General features: G+C 47.3%; 1 protein-coding gene across 7 annotated transcripts in view; it reads left to right on the forward strand.

Moving 5' to 3' along the window:
- The first annotated feature begins 4,894 nt into the window (after window positions 1-4,894).
- Window positions 4,895-25,262, forward strand: part of MAZ (MYC associated zinc finger protein) — a 67,660-nt gene continuing 47,292 nt past the window's right edge. For 4 of the 7 annotated variants that reach the window (XM_030209858.1, XM_030209859.1, XM_030209852.1 and 1 more), the window contains exons 1-3: window positions 5,433-5,711; window positions 7,277-7,995; window positions 8,151-8,214. In XM_030209858.1, the coding sequence (XP_030065718.1) occupies window positions 5,679-5,711; window positions 7,277-7,995; window positions 8,151-8,214 (816 nt within the window). In that variant the 5' untranslated portion in view covers window positions 5,433-5,678. The other 3 variants (XM_030209854.1, XM_030209853.1, XM_030209857.1) reach the window with 3 other exon arrangements.

Raw genomic sequence — 25,262 nt, forward strand, 5'->3', positions numbered from 1 at the left:
CGAAGGTTGCCCTTCTTCGTCAGATCGGAAATCAACAAGAAGGGCAACCTTCGAAAGCTAATCAAGAAATGTATTAAGTTATGTCCAATAAAAAAGGTATCAACTTATTTTCTTTTCCATGTTTTATTTTGTTTGATTTCTATCCATCTGGTGAAAAACCTGCTGCCTCTGCTTGGCGTGCTATTCCTGTAAAACTGCAGAATGTGTTAAAGAAGGCAGTCATTTCATTAATAAGTGAAAGTCTTCTGTAAGAGCTAGTGGACTTGTAAAGTCATTCAGCCACCTTTGAGCCAAAAGCTCTGTGTCCCACTGCGCTATTAAACTTTGCACTACTTGTTTAGAATATTCTTGTCCAGAGATCCGTAAAGGACTTACAGACACCACCATCAGTGATAACATCTGCCAATCTCTGTGCTCCACAAGCTGTCCATGTACAAAAATTATATTTACTCAAGGTGGGATCGAAGGATCAGTGGCAATATTTAATTCTTGGTATATTTTCTGTGATTTTTGCCTTACATCTCTCTAAGAGCATTTCAGCTACTTTAAAATGGGCTTCTTCCCTGCTCAACCCCTGTTCCTCCGCTCTATGCTATATCTGATCCAGGCATAGGGGGTAAGTAAATGTAAAATATACCTGCCCTCTAGAGAGAGATTTGTTTCTTAAGATAATTGTATAATGATTGCAGACTGGATGGACCATGCAAGTCTTTCTGTAAAAAACTAAAGACTCACCTTTTCAGAAAGGCATACCCCACAGAACCAACATAAAAACCGAACAATGAAACACAATAACTAAACTAGGAAACGGTCAATACTCAAATCTTTAACCGCACGATCCTACCCATGCAACCTGCATAGGGCGAACCACACCAGATCCATTTAATTATACTATTCACCTGTATTTGTTCACTCCAGAGTCTGTAACCACCTCTCCGGAACTATGTAAGCCACACTGAGCCTATTAGTTGGGAAAATGTGGGATACAAATGTAACAGATAAATAAATCATGTACTATGTTACTATGATTGTATATGAAAGGACAGTAGCCAGGATTGATGCCTATTAGAACACTTGCTCACAAGGGTAGCAGACTTCTCAGATATTGGCATTGAGAGATACCTGAGGCTGGTACAGAACCAAAGTCTGACCAAAATGCATTCCTATTCTAAATCTTTTCTCACCATGCACAAATTAATAAGGGTTCTCTAATGGCAGGCTTAAATGTTGAGAATTAATAATAGGCCACAATAACTTCATAGCAAAAAGGTAGCTGGGAGACCTTTGGTTATAATAAAATTCCCACTTATTGGATTTGTCAATCTGCACAGACACCACATGAAGATAGCCAGTGCCAGTCAGGTTCCCACCCCTGTGGGCCAACACTTTACAAGACCAGTACACTGCACCAGTGATTTCATAGTAAGAATCCTGAAAGGTAACTTTAAAACAATACAGGAACGTAAGACCTTTGAAGTCAGAATGATTGAATATTTTGACACCCAACAGACAGGACTTAACAAGGATCTGGGTTTCCTAGCCCATTATAAACCATAAAATTGTATTTCTCTGTTTATCACCCTCCTCTCACCTACCCACACCCATCCTGTTAGAATATCAATGAAATGCTTTGATGTCCCCATGCTTACCTCCTACCCACCCCCACCCTCCCACCCTGTCAGACTGTCAAAGCAATGCTTGGATGCTTCACTTATATATACTATCTGCTACCACATTTGCTTATTTCCGATCTGACGAAGAAGGGCAACCTTCGAAAGCTAATCAAGAAATGTATTAAGTTATGTCCAATAAAAAAGGTATCATCTTATTTTCTTTTCCATGTTTTATTTGGTTTGATTTATATGGATTTGTCAATAATGTACAAAAATAGTAACAGAAAAAAAATGGGGAAAATGGTTTACAAAATCAAAGTGAAGTACTTGCAAAAAGAATCAAAAAGTCTCAATGGATTTAATTCTTAGTCTCTGGGACAATTTTTCCAGATGGCTTAGCTTTACGCATACCATGAAAGGAATTAACCTCACTCCTAAGTCAGGGTATGTGGAGTATGATTCAGGGGCGTAGCCAGACTTTGGCGGGAGGGGGGCAGAGCTCGAGGTGAGGGGGCACATTTTGCCCCCCCCCGGCGCCAACCCCCCCCCGCCATTTTTTACTCCCAAGCGCCAACCCTTTCGACCCCCCTCTTCCCCCCGCCGCTGCCAACCCTCCCCCGCCATCAGGTACCTTTGCTGGCGGGGGTCCCCAACCCCCACCAGCCGAAGTCCTCTTCTCCAGTGCAGCCGCGTTGCTGATCAGCAAGGGCAGGCTTCTCTTTCTGTGCAGGACATCAGACCCACAGAAACAGAAGCCTGCCCTTGCAGATCAGCAATGCGGCCACACCGGAGAAGAGGACTTCGGCTGGCGGGGGTTGGGGACCTCCGCCAGCAAAGGTACCTGATGGTGGCGGGGGAGGGTTGGCAGCGGGAGGGGGGGGGTCGAAGGGGTTGGCGGGGGGGGGGGGGGGGCACGGCCAAATCTACAGGGGCCATGCCCCTGTGGCTCCACGTAGCTACGCCCCTGGTATGATCTCAAGTCTTTCAAACTTACTGCTAAAGCTTGCTGTAGTACTTGCATTCTGCCCAAGAGAGCTTCTTTCTGGAGTTCATAAGATGTAACATGTACAGGCAACTTATCCAAGTGCACTTGGAAGTTCTCTTTGGTCAAGCCTGTGGCACCCAAAACGATGGGAAATATTTCTGCCATGCTTTCTTGGTCTCGGACTGCATCTCCTTTGAACAGTACACTCTGCTTCAAACTCATGTGTCTTTCACTGCTCCTTGCAAACTGCATAACTTTACTCTTTATCATCCTTCAGCTTATTTAATATCCCTCACCTTTACCAGCTGCAACGGTCTGTTGGGCAGTGGTTACATCCAATATGTTACTCCTCCCTCTCTCTGGCAAACAGATCCTCTGTGTGCTCCACTCAAGTTTCAATCTTCCCTCTCATTCCCTGGTGGGTCTGTGTTCCCTAGTGCTTATTTGTCCCTTCAGAACAGGTACACTAAATTAATAAGACCCTGGGTGGGTTCTATCTCCAGTTAATTTAAGGTATCAGTACTCATGAGCTCCACTGCTTCCAGCTTTCAGGTCCCCCCTATGACTAATCCCTCTTCTTTTAGGGCACAGTGCACCTCAGGGAACAGCAGTGGATCAAACTGACAACCCCTGATTTGTTCAGTTTTTTTTGGGAACAAGCCTCTGTCCTCTAAATTTGCATCATGGAAATAGTGTGAACCAGACAGCCAACCCCTGTGCTGGTGTCTCCTTTTCCTTAGCCCCTTGTGCAGGGTTCTTGTAGGCTCCAGCATGGGGTCTCCTGTAGTTCTACATCCTCTTTACTAGACCATCTTTAGGGGAGAAAAGATAACACTCTTCTCTGAACTCAAATTTCCCTCTAAAAGTTTAAGCTTCAATGGTATTGGGCCATTTTCTCAGAACAGACCACCTTTCTGGAGCAGGGGCCAGAATATTCTTCCTAGAACTGCATAGAAAGCATATTTTGGGAGCCTGCTACATAAGTTTCAAACTTGTTCTAATTCAACCCCATTTCATGCCTGTTACCATGATGTGTCCAATATATGCACAGGTAATTTTCTTGTAAATGAAGAAACTATGAGATGTATGATACTCCCCTGTCATGTCCCCCACGCTATGTGCAGGACCCTAACCTGGGCATCGGAGGAACGTCTTCAGGGATCTGTGATATATGTGGCCCATAGCATCACTACAGGGTGGTACAAAGTGGCAGGTGCCACCCCCCAAAATTGGTATGTCATCTATTTGCCACCTGAACTAGAACCAGACACTACTTGTAAGCCAGAAATGGCAGCATTGGGTTGCATGGCTCTTCCTTCCTTCCTGGAGTTGGGCTGTATAATTGGTTGTATTTGAGCAACAGGGCTCTGGGTCTATGAAAAGTGTTTATGTATTGCGAACTTTCCCTGTCCCTAGTGTTTTTTGTACCTGGATGAAGGATTAAGTGACTTGCCCAGTGTCACAAGGAGCCACTGTGCGAATCAAACTCAATTCCCGTTTCTTGGCCCACTGTATTAACCATTAGGCTTCTCCACTCCATTTTTACACATAAAATGCTGATTTTTACATACATAAATGGACTCATAAAATACAGTCATGGTGTAAGCTGGTGTCTTTTTATACAGTAGGTGTGTTCAGGGTGGAGTTTAGGTGGCGTCACAATTTATTAATGTATTGTACTTTGTGTACATTTATACTTGCTCACAAGTAGGGCATTCAGTCTAGGTGCAATTTCTGTAGCATTTGTGGTAGTGTAAATATCCATGTAAATCCATCTACATGTGTATCTGCAAACTCCACTTTTGTACACGCCTACTGGCAAAGTATACACCATCAAGTCAATGTGTGTATTTTATGCCACTTAATAACTGCCTACAATCGGTAAGTGCTATATAAATCTTAATAAACTGTAGTCCCTAAATATTATTACTGGTATTATCAGGGCCCAAACTTTTTTCCTTTCTATCACTTAGACATAGTTTAATCTTCGCGAGACCACACTTTATTCTTTGCAAAACTGTAGTTACAGTATATATTTTTTTTCTAAACAAACTACCTTCTCACAACCGTTCTCGTTTCGAAAATGGTCGTAGGAAACCATGATGCAGACCAGCAACAGTTGTTGGGACAAAACCGGCGCAACGCTGCATCGGCCAAATTAATGCACTTTCGCTTTCGGGAAAGCGCCACAATGAAATCAAAGCATCTGCGCCCTTAAGAAAAGCAGCATAAACGCCGGCAAAACGGAGCTGCAGTGCTGGGAGGGGGAGGGGTAAACGCGGCTGAAAACTCCCCTTTAAGACCCCAGCAGGGTCCTGGCAGGGAGAAAAAAAAATCTAGGCGCACCTTGCAAATTCTCTCCTCTTTTTCTATATGTTGTTATTTTACTTCTCTGTAAAGGCGCACAGATCGCTCACTTTTCGACTGGATGACTGGCTATCGAACATTATTTTGTGTGCAAATTCATTCTACAGCTCTCTTGACCATTACAGTTTTAATTTTTTAATTATTTTTCTCTTTCGTGTGGCTTTGCAAACAATGGCCGCCCTGGGAAAGCAGGAGGCTGGGCTGCAGTTGCTCGAAAAACCATTTGTAATTTACATCTGATGCAAAAAAAAAGGACAAGAATCCCCCCCTTCCTTTTAATTCTTCTCCTTGCGGTGTGCTTGTCCTCCTCAACCGTTACAACTTGCTTATTTGTTTTCACAAGAAAATTCTAATGCCTATTCAGAAACCTAACAACAAAATCCAAATCCCAGCTTTTCCCCCTCTCTGCATGGTACGTCCCTGGATATTTGGGAGGAGGTCAGAGTTCAGGGGTGAGAGTGCATGGAGCTGCCATATTATGATTTGTAAATAAAAAAAAATTTTGCACTCTTAACATGGGCATTTTTTGAAAAGAGAGCAGACCTGACGTCATAGATTTCGCTTTTTGTACCCCTCCCCCACCACCACCTTCTAAAAGTTTTTTTTTTCTTTAAATCTTGCAGCTGCCTTCGGTTGGGATCTGATACCTCCCGTGGTGGAGACAAGGGGGGGAGCAGACTAGGTGGAATTTGTATTATTTTTCGAGGGGGACCATGGATGCAAACTGGAGCAGCTTTATATTCCAGGTAAGCAACGAAGGACAGGAGACCACTGGTTTTGCTGCAGCAGAGGGAGGGGGAGAGGCATCTGCTTGTGTGTGTCGGGATCTGATCAGCAAAAGGGCATGCATTTTACTAAATGTGTGCAAGGAAACTGTACTCAGGAGGGTGGGGGGCTGCCGATCCCCTCAGACCCCCTCCCTTCCTCTTCCTCCCCTCCCCTGCAGAAGCACCTCTGCAAGCCCAGCACCAACATGGATTCATGCCTATTCCATTGATTTCTGCTTATGATCCTCAGTGTTGCCTCTTTGCAAGTATGTGCTAGACAGATATGTAGGATGTAAGCTCATAGGGCAAGGGAGCTGTTATCTTATTCAAGGACGGCCTTTGGGGCCCACATTATGCACAAATAACATAGTGAAATAATATAATGTGGACTCTTCACTGTGCCGCATTGATAGAGCTAATGATCAGTTGTTGGTCCCCTAATGAGGATGCCTCACAGTAAGTTTGAAGATACCTGGTATTCCTGTGGTGTATATAAAGAATGAGCAGTGAGAACACGATTGAAAAAAAAGAACAGAGGCATTAGGATAATTATTATAATCTAATAGTTGTACTTCCCACAATGCTTTATAAAAGTACAATTAAGTCTTGTATTAAACATTGCACGCAGTCAGTGCTATATAAAATCAATTATATCAGGAAGCATTCTATACACACACACTGCCTATAAAATATTTAAAAACAAAATAATAATTATGTCTTGTATAGTGCCTTGTACGCTGTCAGTACAAAACAAAAATATGTGTCGCATGCACAGTCAGCATTAAATCAAAAAAATTGCCCACTGCCAGCACCACAAACAATAAATAAGAAATTTAACTTGCATGCTGTTTACTGTAGGGAAAACTGTCATAATTTGGGGCTGAAGATTCTGGTTAGTTTGGGTTCCCCAGTTGGCCCTGGTTGTAGTGCTAGCACAGGCAGTCAGGTGAGAGAGGGAGATGGATATTGCTAATACAGAAGTCTCTGAGAAAGGCATGGAGGATGCTTCCTAGATGGAGGTGGCTGACTGGCCTTTGGAATAGTGAGGCTTCCCCGAAGCTCCCTGTCTATTTTGCCTAAACAGCTGAGATTCCGAGATGGGTGGGAAATTCTACCTCATACGGTACTGTGCTATCCCTTAGCTGTATGTAATATGGTGAAACATGGTTAGTGCAGTGGCCTGAGAATGAGGGGAGCCAGGTTTGATTCCCACTTCAGCTCCTTGTGACTCTGGGCAAGTCACTTAACCTTCCATTGCCCCAGGTGCAAAAGGAAAATAAGTACCTATATATAAATGGTAAACCACTTTGTAACCACAAAAGGGCAGTATATCAAATCCCATTCCCTATCCCCAAATTGTACCATGTATAATACTATATTTGGAAGTTGTACCTTGCTGCACACACATTTTAACAATATTTAAAAGAAAATTTGCATTTAGTAATGGGCACACTATCAGCACTATATAAGTCATTCACTGATATTTGTTTCTTGCTTTGCTAGCATTTTCTCAGTCAACTTTTCTCCCATGTTTTTTTGTACAGACACCAGCCCCTCCTCCAGCCGAGCCATTGCCGGTGGAGCTGCTCCCGGTCCTTGCCTCTGTGAGTGCTGCACAGGATGCTGTTGTGGCAGCAGCTGCTGCTGTGGCCTCTCCAGCACCATCTGGGCCTCAGGCTTCTACTGTGGACACTGCAGTACTAAAGCAAGGGCTTCTAGGGGCCCAAGGCCAGCCCGATGCCCAAAAGAAATCAAAGAGCAAGGGGCCCTACATCTGTGCCCTGTGCTCCAAGGAGTTCAAGAACGGCTACAATCTCAGACGTCATGAGGCCATTCACACTGGTGTGAAACCACGCAGCGGTGGCAGTGGTAACTCCGCCTCTTCCGCCATGAAGATTCCCACTATGGTCCCACTTAGCCTCCTCAGTGTCTCTGCAGCAGCAGCAGCCATTGGAGGTGTGTCTAGTCCCGTCCCTATCCCTGCAGCTACCGTCTCTTGTGGCGAAGGCGGGCTAGTGACCACAACGGCATCTGGGAAGCGCATCCGGAAGAATCACGCATGCGAGATGTGCGGCAAGGCCTTCCGGGATGTCTACCACCTCAACCGCCACAAGCTGTCACACTCGGATGAGAAACCGTATGAGTGTCATGTCTGCCAGCAGCGTTTCAAGAGGAAGGACCGCATGAGTTACCATGTCCGTTCCCATGACGGCAGCATCCACAAGCCCTACATCTGCAGCCACTGTGGCAAGGGTTTTTCTCGGTATGCAATAAAATGCCTCAGCATTCTCTGTCACAGTGTCTCCTGTTTGTGGATCGTGCTAGTGGTTAGAGAATAGAATGCCACAGTGTTGTTGGTCACTATGTCTTATGTCTTTGTTGATGAGACTGTTTGTTTGTTTTTCTCTCTCCTTGCAGGCCAGACCACCTGAACAGCCACGTGAGGCAGGTGCATTCCACGGAGAGGCCCTTTAAATGTCAGGTACTCACATTTGTCTTTCTTCAAACCTCACATTTTCTGTGTATGGCTGACCACCCAAGCCTATTTCTGAAATACAGTGACTGAACACTTCATGCTTTCCTAATCAAATCTGTTTTCTTTGACTCTATTCTTTTATTTGTAAAGTTATTTTTTTTATTTTCTAATTAATGATAAGAAGCAAGTAATTGATTTTCTGTCATGTGTGACTAGGCTTTTACTGTAGGCCATTTATTTCAAGGACCATTGCTTAGGGAAACGTGTTTTCTTTGTGTATTGTATTAACCTGCTTAGCAATTACAAATTAGTAAGAATTCCCTATTATTTTATCTCACACTTCTTCGCTCGTGCATTTTTGTTCTTTCAGATCAAATTTATATTCTTCCAACTTAGGGTTGCAGGACCCTCTTTAGCGGGGGGCTTTGTGCCAGGGCTTTTTCTGTTCCCTGCCATCATGGGCCCAAATCCGTTGAGCAATGGCACTGATGTCCCTTCCTTTTTCCCTGCCTTCAGGGGCTGTGAACACCACTTCATAAGATCCAGCCTGGACTGGCCCCAAAGTTCCACTTATAATCATTGAGATGATTTCATTTTGGAAGAGATATGAAGGAGGTAATTCAGTAAGGAACCAAATAGTTTTAGGGGGCAAAATCACATGTAAATGCCGGTATTCAAGTCACTTACATATATATATGAAGTTTCCAGCTAAGCGGTATTCTAAGTATGCGCGCCTAGATGAGTCGGACCCAACACGGTCCATGTTTCGGTGTACTCAAACGCCTACGCCAGGGTTCACAATGATGTTCAAACAGATATGGATAGATAAGACTATCCAAAAAACTCTGTTCATAAAAAAAGTCCAAACGGAGTTTTTTGGATAGTCTTATCTATCCATATCTGTTTGAACATCATTGTGAACCCTGGCGTTTGAGTACGCTGAAACATGGGCTGTGTCGGGTCCTTCTGTTCAAGCATTGAATAAAGCATCTTTTAAGCACCAGTTCCTGTGTTGGAGTGTCCATTATCCATCCTCTACTCCTGTTTGGTTGGATTTGTCTACATGGAGGTTGTTCCTAGATTCGCATCTAAATTAAGGTGTGACCATTTACACCAGGTCAGTGGCCAGCATAAATATAAGAGCACAATGCAACGTGCATAACTTATTGTATTCTGTAAGTTGTTCACATAGGTCAGAGGCACCCCCATGCTCCACCCACATGTTTTCCCCCTTGTCAGTTACACACTGTAGCACTTGCTTATTATTCTATAAGATAGGGCATAAGTGCTGCTTTTCTCTGTGTATAACTGCACACATCCAGTTATAGAATTGCCTATCATTTGTTCATAAAGTGCGTAGGAGCGTAAGACATGCTGTGCTGAATTGGAGCCCAGTATCCCGTCTCTGATGTTGGTTAGTCTGAGTTACCTGGAAGAAGTACCCAGCATGTCTTAGTGGGGAGAAACATTCATTGTTGCAGTGAGAAGTGCACTCCATGGTTAATAGACCGATTTCCCCCCCCCCCCCCCCCCCCCCGGCCCTGACCACACCATCTAGCAATAAATTCCCCAGCTTAAAAGTGTGGCCTGATTCAATGCTGTCTTACATTTTGTTATATTTCCACTGTACTACCAATTAGTTTAATGGAATGCTGTCTAGTCCTAGTGCCATTTGAAAGGGAAGATATGGATACTTGTTCCGTCCACTCTCAATTCTGTAAACATTATCATATCCCCTCTGTCATCTCTTCTTCAGGCTGAAGAGCCCCCTTCCTCATTTGTGTCACCTTTCTCTGTATCAGTTCAGTAGAAAGAGGTGGCAGAATCCATCCTCTCCCACAGTATTCCCCGTTCCTTGTGGAACTGCTGGAATAAATTGAGGACAGAAACATTGGAAGTAGTGGCTTAGAGGAAGGAAGACAGCAGCACTGTGACACCTTGGCTGCATCTTCATTCGCTGCTGTTGGGCTTGGACTGTTGTGATTTGAACCATCAGTACTGTAGTGTCCTGCTTGGTTCAACCATAACACTGGTGCCAAAAAGCAGGGGAAGAGGAAATGGCCCACGGCTCAAGGTCAAGAGAAGTGTGTATGGGGATCAGAACACTGATTGCTAAATCCCTTTTTTAGGGAACAAAAAAAAAAGAAAGCCAAGTAAATTTAAGTGGACACAACAAATGTTAGAAAGAGAAACAACTTTTATTTTATACAATAAAATAGTTTCTCCGAGGACAAGCAGGCTGCTTGTTCTCATGACTAGGTTGACGTCCACGGCAGCCCCCTCCGACCGGAAGAAAACTTCGCGGGAGTTCCCGCACGCAGGGCACGCCCACTGCGCATGTGCGGCCGTCTTCCCGGCCGTGCGCAACCGTTCCCGCTCAGTTTTTTCCTTTTCGCGCTGGAGAGAGACATGTTCACGTCCCTCTCTTAGTCAGCCCCAGAAACCGGATCGCGGCCTAGTCCGCGGTTTTTCTTTATTAGTGTACGCGTTTGCGTTATTTTTTCTTTCAAAAAAAAACCAAAAAGAGTTTTCCTCGTCGTTCTTAGTCGCGAGGGCGCGTCGTCGCGGTCGTTTCTTTCTTTTTTGGGTGTGCTTTTCACCGCCACCATCGATGATTTTGACTTCTCCGACGCGATTTTTCCGTCAATGTCCTCGATGGTCCCGAGCGGATTCAAGAAGTGTGGTCGGTGCGGCCGGCAGATCTCGCAGACCGATACTCACGCTTGGTGTCTCCAGTGCCTCGGCCTGGAGCATAATTCCAAGACGTGCACCTTGTGCCTCCGCTTAAGGAAGCGGACGCAAGTGGCGAGGCAAGTTCTGCGGGACCGTCTTTTTGGAACTTACACCGGCCCTTCGACGTCATCGGTGTCGATACTGATGTCGACGGCGCCGACTATGGCATCGACCCCAGGAGCACAGGTACCTTTGGCCCGCCGGCCTGCTGGCGACAGCGGTGGTGAGCAGCCGCGCGGGCAGTCTGCCCCGGCCACTCCCGCTGCTCAGGGCCATCGGGACTGAACCCTGTCGGATCCGATACCTCGAGGCCGGGGGGAGCTCCACCTCCTCCTCGTCCCTTCCACGGAGCGCCGATGACGGGCATCGAAAGCCAAGAAGCACTGTCATTGGTCGCCCACGACGCATGGTGACTGGCAGCTCCGGGACATCGAGGGAGGACTCGACACCCAGGAAGCGGCAGTGCCGGGAGGAGCGTTCCCCCTCGGTCGAAGAGGTGTCGCTGCGCCGGTCCGCGGGTATCTCGGTACCGTCTCCTGGACCCGAGCAGCTTCAAGCACCGGCACCCACACCGGCTCCCCTGCCTTTCCCGACAGCAGGCCTAGACGAGTGCCTCCGAGCCATCCTTCCCGGGATCCTGGAAGGGCTGATGCGCCAGGCTCTACCGGCACCGGGGGTGCTTGCGCCCCCGGCACCGTTGATGGAGGCGCCGGTGGGCTCTGGCCCGATGATGAGGCCTCCGACGCCGCTTGCGGCACCGGTGCTGACCGCCACTCAGGTGGAGTCCCTGTCAACATCGATGGAGGGAGCTTCGTCCCTGCCGGCGCGGGAGTCCACCGCTCGACGTGGTTCCTCGCAGTCGAGACGGGCCCGGTTGCGGTCTGAGCTGAGAGAGCTCATGTCCGACACCGAGGAGGAGGCCTCGTGGGGGGAGGAGGAGGACCCCAGATATTTCTCCTCAGAGGAGTCTGTGGGCCTTCCCTCCGACCCCACTCCTTCACTGGAGAGGAAGCTCTCGCCTCCTGAGAGCCTCTCCTTTGCCTCCTTTGTCAGGGATGTGTCTATCAGCATTCCCTTCCCAGTGGTTACTGTGGATGAGCCGAGGGCGGAGATGCTCGGTCCTTGACTATCCATCGCCACCTAGAGAGTCTTCCACGGTACCGCTGCACAATGTCCTTAAGGAGACACTGCTTTGGAACTGGTTGAAGCCACTATCTAATCCCACCATCCCCAAGAAAGTGGAGTCCCAATACAGAATCCACTCAGACCCAGAGTTGATGCGGCCTCAATTGCCTCATGACTCGGCGGTCGTGGACTCTGCTCTCAAGAGAGCATGGAGTTCGAGGGATACCGCCTCGGCGCCCCCTGGGCGGGAGTCTCGCACTCTGGACTCGTTTGGTAGGAAGGCCTACCAATCTTCCATGCTCGTGACCCGCATCCAATCATACCAGCTCCACACGAGCATCCACATGCGGACTAATGTGCGGCAACTGGCGGACCTGGTCGACAAGCTCCCTCCGGAGCAGTCCAGGCCATTTCAGGAGGAGGTCAGGCAGCTGAAGGCGTGCAGAAAGTTCCTGTCCAGGGGTATTTATGACACCTGTGATGTGGCATCTTGAGCTGCGGCCCAAGGTATAGTGATGCGCAGACTCTCCTGGCTGCGTGCCTCTGACCTGGACAACCGTACCCAGCAGCAGCTGGCGGATGTCCCTTGCCGGGGGGATAACATTTTCGGTGAGAAGGTTGAGCAGTTGGTGGACCAACTACACCAGCGGGAAACCGCTCTCGACAAGGTCTCCCACCGGGCGCCTTCAGCATCCACCTCAGCAGGTGGACGTTTTTCCCGGGCCCGGCAGGCTGCACCCTATGCCTACAGCAAGAGCAGGTACACCCAGCCGGCCCGAAGGCCTCCTCAGGCACAGGGACAGTCCCAGCGCGCTCGTTCCCGTCAACAGCGTGCGCCTAAGCAGCCCCCTGTGCCTCCACAGCAAAAGCAGGGGACGGGCTTTTGACTGAATCCATGGGAACATAGCCGCCATCAAAGTATCCGTGCCGGACAGCCTGCTGGTCGGGGGGAGGTTGAAAGTTTTTCACCAAAGGTGGCCTCTTATAACCTCCGACCAGTGGGTTCTCCAAATAGTGCGGTGCGGATACACCCTGAATTTGGTCTCCATTCCACCAAATTGCCCACCGGGAGCCCAATTCTTCAGCTCCCATCACAAGCAGGTACTTGCAGAGGAACTCTCCGCCCTTCTCAGCGCCAATGCGGTCGAGCCCGTGCCACCCGGGCAGGAAGGCAAGGGATTCTATTCCAGGTACTTCCTTGTGGAAAAGAAAACAGGGGGGATGCGCCCCATCCTAGACCTGAGAGGCCTGAACAAGTATCTAGTGCGAGAAAAGTTCAGGATGCTTTCCTTGGGCACCCTTCTCCCCATGATTCAGAAAGACGATTGGCTTTGTTCCCTGGATTTAAAGGATGCTTATACTTGCATCCCGATACTGCCAGCCCACAGACTGTATTTCCGATTCCGTCTGGGGACACGTCACTTTCAATATTGTGTGCTACCCTTTGGGCTCGCCTCTGCACCACGGGTGTTCACGAAGTGTCTCGTGGTGGTTGCGGCGTATCTCCGCAAGCTGGGGGTGCACGTGTTCCTGTATCTCGACGATTGGCTGGTGAAGAGCACCTCAGAGGCAGGAGCTATTCGGTCCATGCAGTGCACTATTCACCTTCTGGAGCTGCTGGGGTTTGTGATAAATTACCCGAAGTCCCATCTTCAGCCAGTTTAATCTCTGGAATTCATAGGAGCTCTGCTGAATTCACAGACGGCTCAGGCCTATCTTCCCGAGGTGAGAGCTCAGAATCTCCTGTCCCTCGCTTCCCAGACCAGAGCCATCTCAGCAGATCACAGCTCGGCAGATGTTGAGACTCCTGGGCCATATGGCCTCTACGGTCCATGTGACTCCCATGGCTTGTCTTTACATGAGATCTGCTCAATGGGCCCTAGCTTCCCTGTGTTGCCAAGCCACTGGGAATCTAGAAGATGTCATCCGCCTGTCCATCAGTTGCCGCACTTCGCTGCGCTGGTGGACAAATCGGACCAATTTGACCCTGGGACGTCCATTCCAAATTCCGCAGCCGACGAAAGTGCTGATGACGGATGCATCTCGCCTGGGGTGGGGAGCTCATGTCGAAGGGCTCCACACCCAGGTGGTGTGGTCCCCCCAGGAACAAGGTCTTCAGATCAACCTCCTGGAGCTCCGAGCGGTCTGGAACGCACTGAAGGCCTTCAGGGATCGGCTGTCCTACCAAATCATCCAAATTCGGACAGACAATCAGGTTGCAATGTATTACATCAACAAGCAGGGGGGCACCGGCTCTCGCCCTCTGTGTCAGGCAGCCGTCAGGATGTGGCATTGGGCCTGCCAGTTTGGCATGCTTCTCCAGGCCACATACCTGGCAGGCGTAAACAACAGTCAGGCCGACAGGCTGAGCAGAGTCATGCAACCGCACGAGTGGTCGCTCCATTCCAGAGTGGTACGCAAGATCTTCCGAGAGTGGGGCACCCCCTCGGTGGACCTTTTCGCCTCTCAGACCAATCACAAGCTGCCTCTGTTCTGTTCCAGACTACAGGCACACGGCAGACTGGCGTCGGATGCCTTTCTCCTCCATTGGGGGAACGGCCTCCTGTATGGTTATCCTCCCATACCTTTGGTGGGGAAGACCTTACTGAAGTTCAAGCAAGACCATGGCACCATGATTCTGATCACGCCCTTTTGGCCCCGTCAGATCTGGTTCCCTCTTCTTCTGGAGTTGTCCTCCGAAGAACCGTGGAGATTGGAGTGTTTTCCGACTCTCATTTCGCAGAACGAAGGAGCGCTTCTGCACCCCAACCATCAGTCTCTGGCTCTCACAGCCTTGATGTTGAGGGCGTAGATTTTGCTTTGTTGGGTCTGTCTGAGGGAGTCTCCCGTGTCTTGCTTGCTTCTCGAAAGGATTCCACTAAAAAGAGTTACTTTTTCAAGTGGAGGAGGTTTGTCGTTCGGTGTGAGAGCAAGGCCCTAGATCCTCGTTCTTGTCCTGCACAGAACCTGCTTGAATACCTTCTGCACTTATCAGAGTCTGGTCTCAAGACCAACTCAGTAAGGAATCACCTTAGTGCAATTAGTGCTTACCATTATCGTGTAGAGGGTAAAGCCATCTCTGGAGAGCCTTTAGTCATTCAAGTCATGAGAGGCTTGCTTTTGTCAAAGCCCCCTGTCAAGCCTCCTGCAGTGTCATGGGATCTCAACGTCGTCCTCACCCAGCTGATGAAACCTCCTTTTGAGCCACTGAATTCATGCCATCTGAAGTACTTGACCTGGAAGGTCGTTTTCTTGGTGGCAGTTACTTCAGCTCGTAGAGTCAATGAGCTTCAAGCCCTGGTAGCTCATGCTTCTTATACTAAATTTCATCATAACAGAGTACTACTCCGCACTCACCCTAAGTTCCTGCCAAAGGTGGTGTTGGAGTTCCATCTTAACCAGTCAATCATCTTGCCAACATTCTTTCCCAGACTGCATACCCGCCCTGCTGAACGTTAGTTGCACACATTGGACTGCTAGCGAGCTTTGGTCTTCTATCTGGAGCGGACACAGCCCCACAGACAGTCCGCCCAATTGTTTATTTCTTTCGACCCCAATAGGAAGGGGGTCGCTGTTGGGAAACGCACCATCTCCAATTGGCTAGCAGATTGCATTTCCTTCACTTACGCCCAGGCTGGGCTGACTCTTGAGGGTCATGTCACGGCTCATAGTGTTAGAGCCATGACAGCGTCAGTGGCCCACTTGAAGTCAGCCACTATTGAAGAGATTTGCAAGGCTGCGACGTGGTCATCAGTCCACACATTCACATCACATTACTGCCTCCAGCAGGATACCTGACGCGACAGTCGGTTCGGGCAGTTGGTGCTGCAGAATCTATTTGGGGTTTGAATCCAACTCCACCCTCCAGGACCCGATTTTATTCTGTTCAGGCTGCACCCTCAGTTAGTTGTTCTTCATAGGTCAATTTCTGTTATGCCCTCGCCGTTGCGAGGTTCAATTGACCTGGGTTCTTGTTTTGAGTGAGCCTGAGAGCTAGGGATACCCCAGTCGTGAGAACAAGCAGCCTGCTTGTCCTCGGAGAAAGCGAATGATACATACCTGTAGCAGGTGTTCTCCGAGGACAGCAGGCTGATTGTTCTCACCTTCCCTCCCTCCTCCCCTTTGGAGTTGCGTTTTCCTCATTCATTTGCTTGTCATTCAACTGAGCGGGAACGGTCGCACACGGGCGGGAAGACGGCCGCGCATGCGCGGTGGGCGTGCCCTGCGTGCGGGACCTCCCGCGAAGTTTTCTTCCGGTCGGAGGGGGCTGCCGTGGACGTCAACCCAGTCGTGAGAACAATCAGCCTGCTGTCCTCGGAGAACACCTGCTACAGGTATGTATCATTCGCTTTACATGTATTTAGGGGTCTTTTTACCAGGCTGCGGTAAACACTTGCGTGCTTACCACAGCTTAGAAAGGCTTACCGTTGGTCTGTGGCATCCTGCAGTAAGTTCCGGGTTAGTGTGTGCACACCACACGGTAAAAAAAATCATTTAAATTTTTGACGCAGAGAGAGCATGCCTGGAAGTGGAGAGTAGGCATGTCTGTAGTAATCAGTTTACATAACTACATTGCCATGCACTAACTGATTAGGTACTTGAGCCCTTACTGCCTACAAAATAAATGGCAGTAAGGGCTCATGCACTAATCTTTTTTTAATGGCCATGCACTAATGGCAACAATAGTGTGTGGCCATTTTACTGTAAGGGTATGCTAAGGCCTCTTTTTAGCTCTGCTTTGTAAAGAGGCCCCTAAATGTACAAACTTATACAAATGTGCCACTTAGCGGCTTCAGTATTTCAGATACCTTTCTGTAGACTTTTCTTAACTTTTGTTGCAGAATCTACCATTGAGTTGCTTCAGGAAACTGGGGGCGCTTGTAGACTTATAGAACTGGTGGATATGTCATCACCTCTGTAGCTCCACAGAGTTTCTAAAGAGATCATCTCTTTTTTTTTTTTCCCCTCTAGTTTTGGCCAAAAGTATTCTAGAACACAAGAGTTGCCATACTAGGTCAGAGCAAAGGTCAACGTAGCCCATTATCCTATTTCCAGCAGTGGCTAGTCCAGGTCACAAGTATCTGGCAGAGTCCCAAAAAGTAGCAAGATTTCCATGTTACTTAACTGTAAGGGATAAACAAAGGCTTTCCTCAGTTCTAACTTAATAATGGTTTATGGACTTTGCCTCCAGGAATTTGTCCAAAGCTTTTTTAAAACCAGCTACTTTAACTGCTTTTACCACTTGCTCCAGCAGAGACGTCACAAACTTAACTGTAGGTTGGCTGATAAAGTATTTTCTCCTTTTTGTTTGAATGTGCTATTATGTAATGTCATGGAGTGTCCCCTTGACTTTGTAGTTTTTGAAAGAGTAAACGATCAATTCACGTGTACCTATTCCATTCCATTCAGTACTTTATAGACCTGTGTCCTATCTCTCCTCAGCAGTTTCTTCTCCAAGCTGAAAAGCCCTAACCTCTTTGGCCTCTCATATGAGAGTCCTTCCATCCCCTTAATCATTTTGGCCGCTCTTACTTGTACCTTTTCCAGTTCCACCACATCTTTTGTGAGATGCAGTGACCAGAATTGCTCACAATACTAAAGGTGTAGTCTCACCATGGATCAGTACAGAGGCATTATAATATTCTTTGTTTTATTCTCTATTTTTCTAATACTTCCTAATATTCTGTTTGCTTTTTTTGGCTGCTGCCATACACTTAGCAGAAGCTTTCAGTGTATTGTCCACAGTGACACCTACATCCTTTTCCTGTATAGTGACTCCTAATGTAGCTATAATTTAGGTTATTATTCTCAATGTGCATTACTTTGCATTTGTCCACATAGTTCACCTGCCATTTGGATGCCCAGTCTTCCAGCTTCCCAAGATCCTTCTGCAATTTCATACAGTCTGCATGTGATTTAACAGCTTTGAATAGTTTTGTGTTATCTGCAGGTTTGATCACCTCACTCGTCCCCATTTCCAGATCATTTATAAATATGTTAAAGCACTGGACCCAATACAGAGGGTCTTTTACTAAAGCGTAGCTCGAGCTATCTGCAGCAGGACCTATTTTATTCCTATGGGCCCTGCTGCAGATAATTCGAGCTAAGCTTTAGTAAAAGACCCCCACAGATCCTTGTGGCACCTTCCTTCATTGAGAGAAATGGCCATTTAACCTTACTCTCTATTTTCTATCTTTTCACCAGTTCCCAATCCACAACTGAACATTGCCTTCTATCCTGTGTTTTTTTGTTTGTTTGTTTTTTTTAATTTTCTCAGGAGCATCTATGTTTCAACTATTTTTATTATGAAGTAAATGGATAACAAATACAAACTTGCAGGTACAATTGCAGTCTGCACAACCTAGAAAAAGTTCAAAATGTAACTAGTGCTCCCCCAAAAAAAAGCAACAGCCCAATTCCTTCCCCTTTCTAAATCCCCTTCCCCCAAAACACTGAAACGCGCCTCATACAGAATCTACCACTACCCCCATCCTGACAATTACATCAGAGTTCTTGAGGCTCTCCTGCACTTATGGGAGCTAAACTAATGTATAAGGTAAATATCATCCAATCCCAACCCCCCCCCCCCCCCACCTAACCCTCATCCTACTCAAGGGGGTGTGCCCTCCCTATAGACATCCACCCAGATTGCTCACAGTCCATTAAGAACGAGGCTCCTGCCCCATTGAGACAGTGTGTCCAAATAGGTGCCCCAAATTTTCAAAAAATGGGTTTTATGTTTGTAGGAACCCCTGGACTCTTTTGCCTCCAAAGACATCAGCTGGTGAACAAGGTTATGCCAATATTCAGGCATGCCCTCTGAGGACCAAGACCGCAATACACATTTCCTCGCCATCAGGCACAATTTGCAAAACAATAAGGTACCTTCTGCTGATGACGCTCTAAAAGACCCCGGGCAATCAAGCAGCACTTGAATTGGAGTACTCTCAATTCTCTGTGAAAACAAAAAGGATAAATACTCCACCACCCGGTGCCAGAAGCGTCGAACTACCTCACAAGTCCAAAAATCATGAAAAAAAGTATTATCTAACAATTTACACTTGCAGAGATGAGTCCTCGTGCCCCCAGCCTTAAATAGTTGAACCTGAGCAAAATAAGTTCTATGTATTACTCGAAAAGCACACTCCTGATAACTAGCGCCTCTGATGTGCGCCAATATATCCCAAGAAGCCAAATTCACCTTCAAATCCTGCTCCCATCTAGCTCTAATCTGTTCTAAAACCTCAAACCTCCAAAAAAACCCACAACGCCTTGTGGATGCCCGGTACTGTGGGAGCGCTATCTGAAAGCTCCTCAAAAAATGACCTAATTTTAGCTCCTAATTTGAGATGCAAAGCCTCTTCATCTAATGATCTAATGAAATGTTTTAATTGGCAGTATGCAAATGTGTGCCCCCATTGTGTAGCCTCTGGATTCCTCAACTGGTCTAATGGGCGCAGCCCTCCATCTACTCCCAGTACCGATTCTAAGCAATCTAACCCCAATTCCTCCCACTGTACAAAAGCTGGATTATCTAAACCTGGCAAAAAGGCTGGGTTACCCCTAATAAACAAAAGTTCCGTGATATTTGGGTTCCCACCCAGACAATTCCCCAAGAACCACCAGGCCTCTCTCAAAGGACCCAAGAGAACACTACATCTCAAGTGACCGGGAATTAGGGATCTGTCTACCTGCAAAAGAGAAATTAGCTTAAATGGGGCAAAAAATGCTACCTCCAAAGCCAGGGGCGTATGATGGCTAGAGGAGAATAACCAGTCACGGACATGTCTTAAAAGGCAAGCGAGATTATAAAGCTTCAAATTGGGTAGACCCAGCCCCCCCTGAGCCCGGCCCACCAGCAAAAATTGATGTCTCACCTTTGCTTTTTTCTTCGCCCAGCAGAAACAGGTAACCAATTGATAAAATTGTCTAATGTCTTTTCTTAACAGGCGCAAAGGCAGAGTCTGCATCAAATATAGCCATCTAGGAAGTATCACCATTCTAACAAGGCATATACACTGTGAAGACGAGGCTTCTCCTCCCACTCTCCAGCAGGCCCCACTGGCCTCTGGCTCCCAAGCAGGACTCCAGCTGGTCTCTTCCCAGCATCCTGAACACTCCAACCTCAAGATCCTGGGCCCTTTTTTCACTCAGGGTGAGCTTGCAGGAAATATGCAGATTAGATGCAAATCACTCAAGTTCAACACAGCATATTCACCAAGCAGCTCTTTATTTCAACCCCCTGGGGCACACTTCTTCCAGCTTAAAACACTTCCCTTCTTCCAGCTTTAAAACATGACCACAAGCTTAAAACTCTTTCACAGATCTTCCCACTGAGCCTCACACCCAAAGACACCTGGGCTCAGTGCTAACAGCCTTCTGTACTCCAGCCCCTGGCTGCTAGTTCCTTGGTCTTCTTACACAGTTCTATATACAACAGATTAAAACAACAGTCTCTCTAGAGCCCAGCCAGTACCTTCCTCAGCTGCCAGCTCTCCAGTTCCTTTCTCTTCTCCTTCTCCTTTCCAAACTCAGGCAGGTATAAAATGGGTGACTAGCTTCTACACCCCTTTAGGCTCTTCCCCCTAATTCCAGGCAGGACCCAGCCCATTACAACCTTCACCTGTTTCCAACCCAGGACTCTCCCAGGTCCTAGCGACCTCCAGCTGGACCTTCCCCCTACTGGCTCCCTCTAGTGACTCAACCTAAGCATAAGCATTTCCCCCCATTCCTATGGGAACGGCACCACCTAGTGGCCTACCCAGGATAGGACAGCCCCTTATTCTTCACAACGCCCAATCAACGGTAGTGGCAACGCCTGCCACTTCTCCAGCTGCTGTTCTGTCTGGACCAACATTTGTTTAATATTAAGACGATACAAATCTCCCACCTTTGGGGTGAGGAGAACTCCCAAATACCTAAATGAGTTTTCTGTCCATCGGAGAGGAAACCTCCCCTGCCAAGAGAAACAAACTTCCAGTGGATAGGCCAAAGCCTCAGATTTATCTAAGTTCAAGCAAAATCCAGCATAATCGCCAAACTCTGCAAAAACCTCCAACAAAGCTTGCAGTGAGTCCCAAGGGTCCATAAGCATTACTAGGAGATCATCAGCAAATGCAGCTAGTTTAAAACTGTCCCTCCCTATTTTAACCCCATGTATTGCAGGGTTCGAATATATATCACATACCAGAAGGTCAAGATACAATACAAAAAGTAATGGCGATAAAGGGCATCCTTGACGAGTCCCACGGCCGATCTCAAAATCGTCTGATGCCTGACTGTTTACCATAACCCTAGCTCGTGGAGAAGTATACAAGGTTCTGACCGCCTCCATAAACCAATCCTCAAAACCATAGGCCTTCAGGGTTGCAAACAAGAAATCTCACTGGACACAATCAAAAGCCTTCTCAGCATCAAAACTAATCAAACAAGGCTCCCGAGATGCGCCCACACGTTCCAAAGAGGCCAGTATACGCCTAAGAGTTTTTGCTACGGATCAACCTTGAACAAATCCCACCTGTGCATCGTGGGTGAACTTGGACAAGATCCGGCCCGTTCTATTAGCCATTGATTTTTGCAAAACGTTTTACTTCAGTGTTCAAAAGGGAAATGGGTCTGTATGACTCTGGTAACGCTGAATCACGATTTGGCTTTGGGAGCACTATAATTTGAGCTAGGTTCAGCCGGCCCGGTAACACGCGCCTCAACCCAGGCATTATACACCTGTGTTAGAGATGGAACAATAGCCTCTCCCAATATCTTGTAGAATTCAGCTCAGAAGCCATCCGGCCCCGGGGTCTTGCCTAATTGACTGCAACCTATCGACCAACTAATTTCATCAGGGTTGATGCGTTCAAAGCGTCCCGTTCTGTTTGAGTTAGCCTTGGGATCTCCAGCCCATCCAGATAAAGATTACCCGGAAGACCGTCTGACTCCACAGCTCTGTATAGATTTTGATAAAAGGTCTTAAAAGTATCCTGGATTCCAGCATCAGTATGAAGCATTTTCCCAGATCAATCTCTTATGGAGACAGTGATTCTAGACGCCTGTTTCCGCGCTATCAACCTAGCTAACAACTTGCCCTCTTTGTTACTGTATTTATATAATTGATATTTGCAAAAGGTCTGTGACTTAACTGCTCTCTCATGTAATAAAGAATTAAGGGCAATCTGTACCGATAATAGTTCCTGTCTCAGGCAGGCACTCGGGTGTTTGTCGAACCTCCTTCTGAAAAACATCACTTGTTTCTCCAGTCTCAGTATTTCCCTATCTCTAGCTTTCTTAAAGTGGCTGGAGTAGCTTATAATCTCTTCTCTCAACACCGCTTTCGCTGCTTCCCAAAAAAGAGTGGCATCTGCCGTAGTCCTCTCATTGAAATGTTTATATTCTATCCTGTGTGCTAATAAGCCTTCCCAAAACTTCTCGTCACGGTAGAGAAAGCTGGGAAAGGACCAAGACCTAGTCGTCCCTCTCAACCCCCCCCCCCCCCCCCGACTGCCAAAGCAACCAAACCGGGGCATGATCCGAGATTAGATAGGGGCCAATCTGAGCATCACCTATTTCCGCAAGAAGTGAACGAGAAACCAGCAGATAGTCTATCCAGGATTGAGTGCTGTGTGCTCTCGACAAATGTGTGTAATCTCTGTCTACTGGGTGAAAAACACGCCACACATCTAAAAGGTCCAACGGAGCAAAAATTCAGTAGGCCTCTTGTTGACCAAGACTTCGTCATGGGAGACTGGTGAGATTTATCAAGCTGCCCCACAATCAAGGGCACAGAATTCTCCCCCACCAAAACTATTACTAATCACTTATAAAAGTTGTTGTCCAGTTGATTGGGGGCATAAATGCTATCCAGCAGAGCTCGCTGCCTAGCTATTATGGCCTTACAAAAAAAATAAAACGGCCCTCAGGGTCTTTCACAATGTTACTTAATTGAGTTGTCAAACCCTTCCTAATAAGAATGGCCACTCCCCCTTTCTTACCCACTGCAGGAGAGCCCACAAATTCCCCCACTCACCATTTCACTAATTTATCATGTTGTACCTCAGAAAAATGCGTTTCTTGCAATAAAGCAATGTCTGCTGTGAGCTGGTCATCCTCCCAGGCTCTGGCCAGGGCTGACCCTGCTTAGCTTCCTTCACACACAGTCACGGTTGGGCTCTACACTTCTCAGTAATTCACCAGGACTCTGCCTCAGCCACAGGGGAGTTCTCTGCCTCCTCTTCCCCTTTCACAAATGTTCACCAACACCAGGCTTCTTATAACTGAAGGTTTTATTAGTTGCCATTTAACATAATCTTCATGGCTTATTCCTTCTTTAACTTAAACATTTCTTCTTCAATTCAAACATGTAAAGCAGTTCCTCAAACTTTCCCAGTTCAAACAGCCAAACAAAAAGCATTTACTTTTCTCTCTCAGAGGGTAGTGCAGCTGTCACCTTTTCAGCAGAGAGCTTCAAAAGTCCACAGCCAGTACCTTCAAGGGGATCTTCTTCCTCCAGCTGCCAGGTCTCCAGCTCCTCTCCTCTCTTTCACCACACAGGTAGGTTAGGGTGGTTAATTAGCTTCTCCACCCCTTTAGGCTCTTCCCCTAATTCCAGGCAGGACCCAGTCCCTAACCACCTACACCTGTTTCCAGCCCAGGACTCTCCTTGGTCTTAGCAACTTCCACCTGGACATTCCCCTACTGGCTCCCTCTAGTGACTCATCCTGGGCATTTTCCCCCATTTCTTTGGGAACAGCGCCACCTAGTGGCATACTCAGGATAGGACAGCCCCTTATTCCTCACACTGCGTGAATGTGCTGTAGATATTGCAAGATTTTTTATTGTTTTATGGGGGAATGAATGCCCCCCATGTTCCAAGTGACTATCTTAATCATATTAAGGGACATGGTGGCACCCAATCTGCCAAAGGAAACATCTGTCAGAGGAGAGAGGCCATCCCAGGCCGCACCCTCTCCCCAACAGGTGTCAAGCTCCCCAAAAAGAAACACAAAGGCACCGTCAACATATCATTGGTCCTTTTAATAGTACTGTGATTCTCACCCCCTTGAGTACAACCCCCTACTAACAATCCCTCTTGAATCCCTACCCTCCCTCCTACCCCCCCCCCCCCCCCCCCAATTCCTGAAAATAGTTCCCAAAGGAACAGGTCACACTTAATGCCCCCCCCCCCCCCCCCACATCCCTTTAGCAACAAACAATTACAGACCTGGAAATAAGAACTCTTGAACTTACCTACCCTTACAAACCCCACCCATTCTCCGGCATTCTCCCAAGGCCCCATGAACCAGATACACCAACAATGTGTTCAATCATGTCTCTCATGTATACAGTGGTGGAAATAAGTATTTGATCCCTTGCTGATTTTGTAAGTTTGCCCACTGACAAAGACATGAGCAGCCCATAATTGAAGGGTAGGTTATTGGTAACAGTGAGAGATAGCACATCACAAATTAAATCCGGAAAATCACATTGTGGAAAGTATATGAATTTATTTGCATTCTGCAGAGGGAAATAAGTATTTAATCCCTCTGGCAAACAAGACCTAATACTTGGTGGCAAAACCCTTGTTGGCAAGCACAGCGGTCAGACGTCTTCTGTAGTTGATGATGAGGTTTGCACACATGTCAGGAGGAATTTTGGTCCACTCCTCTTTGCAGATCATCTCTAAATCATTAAGAGTTCTGGGCTGTCGCTTGGCAACTCGCAGCTTCAGCTCCCTCCATAAGTTTTCAATGGGATTAAGGTCTGGTGACTGGCTAGGCCACTCCATGACCCTAATGTGCTTCTTCCTGAGCCACTCCTTTGTTGCCTTGGCTGTATGTTTTGGGTCATTGTCGTGCTGGAAGACCCAGCCACGACCCATTTTTAAGGCCCTGGCGGAGGGAAGGAGGTTGTCACTCAGAATTGTACGGTACATGGCCCCATCCATTCTCCCATTGATGCGGTGAAGTAGTCCTGTGCCCTTAGCAGAGAAACACCCCCAAAACATAACATTTCCACCTCCTTGCTTGACAGTGGGGACGGTGTTCTTTGGGTCATAGGCAGCATTTCTCTTCCTCCAAACATGGCGAGTTGAGTTCATGCCAAAGAGCTCAATTTTTGTCTCATCTGACCACAGCACCTTCTCCCAATCACTCTCGGCATCATCCAGGTGTTCACTGGCAAACTTCAGACGGGCCGTCACATGT

Source organism: Microcaecilia unicolor, chromosome 7 (assembly GCF_901765095.1).
Source record: "Microcaecilia unicolor chromosome 7, aMicUni1.1, whole genome shotgun sequence".
Lineage (NCBI taxonomy): Eukaryota > Metazoa > Chordata > Amphibia > Gymnophiona > Siphonopidae > Microcaecilia > Microcaecilia unicolor.